Here is a 5885-nt window from a genome sequence, read left to right as displayed (position 1 = left end):
ACACGACTTGTATATTTACTATACTCCATTTTCTATTTTTTTAACATGAACTTTCTCTATTTGCAAATAAAAAAATATAACAAAAAAAACCACAATGTGAAGGAAAGAATATAATATGACACACAATGTATATGAATGAAACACAATGTATACGGATTTTGTACACAAATATGCAAAGCAATATATAATAAAAATAAGTTCTGCAAAGTGAAAATTAAAAAAAAAAATCAACTGCCATTCTGTCTTGGGAAGACCTGAGAGAAATTCTGAAACTCAAGTTTCTTTACATGTGTATTGTTCCTGTTCTCTTAGCGGGGCCCTCTTCTCCACTGCACTTCAGAACATGCACTCATTTCAGTCCTCCTAACTATGGGTGAATGCTCAAATCTGGTTCAAAAGGCAGAAAAGCAGAGAAAACTGGCTCACCTGAGATGACGCTCGGAGAAGGGAGACTCCAGAGTGCTGGCTGCTGACAAGCCTTTCCTCAGGTCTGGCAAGAAGCTGGGGAGCTGCCATCACTGAAGGCAGACACAGGAAGCTTTAAGAATCTAGATGTCCTCCTCAGTCATTCCTCAGAGGCATTGATTTAAAAAAAAAATCCAACAAAGAGATTGTCAAATTATAATGGATACTTCTATCTACAATTTCAAGATTTCTACTTCCATCACTAACAAAATCCAAACCCTTCTAATACCCCAAAGAGGTTCACTCAAATATTCCCTCCCCTCCTTGGTCAAATCCCAAATCCAAACAGTCTAATGCAGATAAAAAGTATTTGAAAATGCTGACACTGAATCTCCTAAACAAGGTGACTTGTGGATATCAACTTTGTTCCCAAATCTAATTTTCTCCAAAAGGTCCCCAATACCAGCATAAATACTAACTGGCTCTCACCTAATTCCGACTCAGTGTCAGGTTCCTCTTTGATGATGTGTCTCAGCTGTTCCTCATGCCCTGAAGCTGAATTCTGAAGTCCCAGCTCCTGAGGCACCACTTCAAGACTGGCCTCTCCCTCCCTCACTTGGTAGCTTGCAGATTCCACCTTCTCAGTTGAGCTTTTCTGTCCTAGAACCTGGCTGCTGATCTAAAGACCACATATTATTAGTTACTGAAGGATGCTGACCCTGGATTCCTAAAAACAGAATACAGGACAGTCCTTAGGAATAGGTTTTAAGGAAGTAGAAAGCCAGCTTCATTTTCTCATCCAGCAGGTATTTCCAGCCTTTGATGGAAATCCGACAGAGAGATCCACTGCTGACACTGAACCTGGCCTGCAAGACCTCAGAGAGACAAGCCGTCCACGACTACAGGGTTTCAGTTGGACAGTCTGTACCAACTAAAACTTAAACTAATGCAAATGTTCTAGCATTAAATGAGAATGGAACAAGAGATTGTATCTTCAGTCTCTAGCAGCTAAGAGTGCAGTTACTAAAACACAAAGGAAAATAAAAGAAAGCTGTGGAAAGGTTCATTGCAACTCACAGCAACACCTTGAGCAGAAAAGCTCTTTCGAGTTTTCTTAGCAATAACATTCAAGGAAAGGAGATGACAAGATCTTTCTTTAACTTTGTCAGTTGGTGGGTTCAAAGCATCAACATTTTGGTTAGTAGTCAAGTACAACTATTTAAGAGCCATATATGAGGCAGGAAGACACCCCAAAAGGACCATATATCCCAATACTTTGCTTACCCACTGCCACAGTCTCTGAGGATCACCCTTCAAGCTCTCTACTAGCGTCACAGCCTCCTCTCCACTGCTGGGGTGTTGTGTGCGCACCCACATTTGGATCTCCCCAGGCAGGATGGTCAGGAACTGCTCCAACATGAGGAGCTCCAGGATCTGCTCTTTGCTGTGAACCTCTGGCTGCAGCCACTGGAAACAGAGCTTCCGAAGTTGCCTCAGGGTCTCCTGGGGCCCAGAAAGCACCTGGTATTGAAAATGTCTGAAAAGCTGCCGGGCCGCTTCAGGGCTGGAGAGTTCCCCTTGAGGGGCAGCATCTGGTCCAGGGAGTGGGAGGTCCTCTGCTTTTGCCAATGGTGACACCTGGACAAGGGATTGTCCCAGCTCCAATGACATCATCAGGCTTGCCAAGTTCTTTCACTTCAGCAAAGTCCTTATGGATGGAACGAACTCTGGGGAAAACAGAGTCTTCATACAGTCTCTTGCAGGGACACTGGGGACAGAAGGAGACCAGTGAGAAACAGAGAACAACATGATTTCAGAAATAAATTCACATGCCCTGCTGAGAAGCCTTGGACTGAACCATGATCTATGCAACTGCCCAATGAATTGACAAAAAGAAAAACAGTTGGTCCTGAGATGACTCTAACTCATGTGGATCCACATTTCTCAGAGTGGAGCTGTGCTGTCCAGGGCTGGCTGGTTACTCAGAAGTAATCACTGGGTCTTTCTCTCAAGACATTACTGGGTACACTTGACTTCCCCCCACCACAAGTCAACAGCAGAGAACTTTAACTGTTTACACCCTCCAGGGCTCAATGGATATATAAATTTTTTTATGTCTACAAAGCAATTCATTTATTTAGATGTACTCTTCTTAGGCAATTCTAACTTTTTCCACCGCCGTAATACCATTTTGTATTTTTCACTTTCCGTTTTCTCTTCAAGCACTTTTTTCAGGAGAATTCGCATTACTATGTCTGTTTCTGCTTCCTTATTTTCTTCAGTGATAACCTCTAATGTATCTCCCTCCCACTTTTACCGTTCTGCTTTTCTTCCATAATTTTTCCCCATTCAGACTGAGTTCACCTTTATAGAATACATCTTCCACTTTGTTTCTTCCAACGTCTAGACCAGTCTTTAGGATAACATCATACTGAAAGGACTGCACCACTTTTCCAGGTCCTTATAGTCTTTGACCACACTGGAGTCATCCTCAAGCTCCTCTCCCTGCTTACTTATCTCGCTGTGGTCACTCTTGATCAGACTCTTCACCTTCCACTTTCTGCAGAGTCTTTTTAGGGAATTTTTTAGAGCTTATATTCCTTTTGAGTCTCATGGAAAATGGCAAAATATATTCTGGAGATATTAAGAGGCCTCGGAGTCTTAGTGAAAATACACTGCGGAGACGTATTTTATAATTTGATACATTTAAAGCGATAGTTGAAAAATCTAAGTACTGATTCCAGGAAGCACAGAGTTTGTAGGAAGAAGGTGTCCTCCAGAACGCTCCCCAGAGTCCAATCCAGGCATCTGTCTTTCTTAAAATGCTGGTAGGCAACCTGACACTAGTCATAGCCATGGCTCACACAACCTGTACGTCAAGGTCTCTCAAGCTGCCTTCTTGGATATATTCTTCTATTTGAAAACAGTTTGTGGCTACAGAGCAAACCATCAACACCATACCTAAATTGCCACCATCAGCCTGTGAAACAGTTTCACCCTTAAGCCCAAAGGATTTTTGTAAAATACCAGCTACTTATAAACAACCTATTGCCTTGAACTAAATATTTGATGGATAATATTATCAAAATTTCCAAGACATTAACCAAAATAGAGAAGATAATGCTAAATGATAAGGTGAATGGAAAACCTAAATAGCACCATGAATTGTCTTGATCTTACCGAAATTTTCTAATCACTAAGCCCAGTAACTGTAGAAAACACATTCAACATAACACATTCAAAAATACAGATCAAATGCATATTGAATAACAAATCCTTATAACATCTTTTCTCTTGACTACATGCAATTAAATTACAATTCAGTAACATATTGTAATATCTAGAAATTATTAACAATCAAATAATCCAGGCTCAAAAAGGAAATAAGTAAAATGAAAACACAAAATATAAAAATTAGTGAGATATAACTAAACCTTTGTTTAGAGGGATTTGTTGTTGTGCTGTGTGCCATGGAGACGGAACCAACCAGTAGCTGACCCTCCAGCAGGTTTTCAGAGGCAGTAAATCATATGGGAGATTCCACATTCTTCTCTCAAGAAGAGAATCTCTCATGTCTTAGGGATTGCAGTACAGCTACAAACCAACAGGCCATCAAGCTCTTAGCAACATATGATATTCTTTTACTTTATGCTTATGGAAAATACCCTATCACTCACAATATTCTTTTGTCTTTGAGACTGCAGCACAGCTTCTAACAAGTAGGCCACCAGCGCTTTTGGCTTAGGAAAAGATACAGTTATTAATAAATGTGTTTTTTGTTGTTGTTAGGTGCCATCAAGTCAAGTATGACTCATTATGACCTATGTACAACAGATCTGAATCCTGTCCTATTCTGTGCCATCCTCACAATCTCTGAAATTTCAAGCGCATGGCCATTCACTTTGTTAATTCATTTGCTTAAGGGTTTTTCTGCCCTTCATCAAATCTTAATTTTGCCAAGCATGATGTCCCTCTGCAAGGAAAAACCTCTCCTAGCAACATACCCAAAGCAGACGAAGCTTCACTATCTTTGCCTTCAAAGAACACTCTGGCTGCACTTTCTCCAAGGCATACCTGTTTGTTGTTTTGGTAGTCTATGGGATATTCAGTACTCTTTTCCAACATCACTGTTCAGAGACATAAATAATTCTTCTGTCATCCTTATTCATTGTCCAGTTCTCAAATGCAAAGCAAATCCTAAAAAGATCTTAAAGGAACCATTGTTGTTATATACCATTAAACTGGAACCAACTCATAGCTGATCCTCTAGTGGACTTTCAGAGGGAGTAAACTGCCTAGGAGAAGACTGTCCATCTTTCTCTCGCAAGCAGCTGGTGGATTCAAACTGTGTGCCTTTGGGTTGGCTGCACAACTCCTTACAAAAAAGCCACCAGAGGTCCCTTTATTGTTGTTGTGTATTGTTGAGTTAGAACTGACCCATAACTGACCCTCAAGCAGTTCTTTAAAGGTAGTTAATCACATGGGAGGAGACTGCCCATACTTCTTCTGTGGAGCAACTGGTGGATTCGAACTGCCTATCTTCAAGACTGCAGCACAGTTTCTTACCACTAGGCCATCAGAGCTACCTCCTTTAAAGAAACTACTACTAATTACTATAAAAGAAATAATCTGTGTAATAAATATCTTTTCTTAGTAACTGAATGTATTTTTAGGTATACACTACCACCAATGAAAATGAGAATATTTATTCCTTTTTTTTTAAAAAAAAGGCATCCAACAGAGTGCAGAAATTATGGAATATCACTAATATCATGCACAAGCAAAATCCTGCTGAAGATCATAAAACAAAAATGACTGGGATAGTACACTGACAGAAAACTACCAGAAATACAAGGTGGTTTAGAAGAGGCTGCAGCACTAGGGATATCATAGCCAATGTCAGATGGATCTTGGCTGAAAATACAGTACCAGAGGAATGTCTATCTGCGCTTCATTGATTATGCAAAGGCACTTGACTATGTGGATCACAAATTGTGACTAACGTTGAGAAGAATGGAAATTTCAGAACACCTGCTTATGCTCCTACAAAATCTATACTTGGACTGCTTCTTGGGTCAAGAAGCATTCATCAGAACACTGCAAGGAAACACTGCATGGTTCAAAATCAGGAAAAGGAGTACTTCAGGGATATGTTCTGTCTCCATAGCTTTTCAATCTGTATGTAAAACAAAATAATCGGGAAGCTGGATTTTATGAGGAAAGCGGCATTAGAATTAGAGGAAGACTCACCAACAGCCAACATTATGCAGATGACACAGCCTTGCATGCCAAAACTGAGGAGGAACTGAAACCTTTATAAAAGGTCAGGGACTGCAGTCTACAAAATAGATTGAAACTCAACATCAAGAAAGATTATCGGTCGCTCCGCCAGCATCCAGTGCGGAGTGTGCTGTCCGCTGCGCGGGAAGCCACCGCCTTCGCTTGAGCCGCTCCATCGAGGCCAGAAGAGCCCTCCTCCA

The 5885-nt window shown here is 40.8% G+C and overlaps 1 protein-coding gene and 2 pseudogenes across 1 annotated transcript in view; 1 reads left to right on the top strand and 2 right to left on the bottom strand.

Annotated features, from left to right (window-relative positions):
* The window catches only part of LOC102851697 (zinc finger protein 18-like), a 30907-nt gene extending 28831 nt beyond the window's left edge, over positions 1-2076 (bottom strand). Inside the window, exons 1-3 of the mRNA XM_006903350.1 lie at positions 1690-2076; positions 895-1084; positions 427-518 (exon numbers count right to left, since the gene is read on the bottom strand). Of these exons, the coding sequence (XP_006903412.1) occupies positions 427-518; positions 895-1084; positions 1690-2076 (669 nt within the window). The remainder of the gene's footprint in view (positions 1-426; positions 519-894; positions 1085-1689) is intronic.
* A 462-nt stretch (positions 2077-2538) lies between these two features.
* Positions 2539-3268, bottom strand: LOC102851280 (annotated as a pseudogene).
* A 257-nt stretch (positions 3269-3525) lies between these two features.
* The window catches only part of LOC102850864, a 2947-nt pseudogene continuing 587 nt past the window's right edge, over positions 3526-5885 (top strand).

This window comes from Elephantulus edwardii, unplaced genomic scaffold, assembly GCF_000299155.1.
Source record: "Elephantulus edwardii isolate Elephantulus edwardi_28Jun2011 unplaced genomic scaffold, EleEdw1.0 scaffold00577, whole genome shotgun sequence".
Classification (NCBI taxonomy): domain Eukaryota; kingdom Metazoa; phylum Chordata; class Mammalia; order Macroscelidea; family Macroscelididae; genus Elephantulus; species Elephantulus edwardii.
This window is presented reverse-complemented; position numbering and strand designations above follow the sequence as displayed.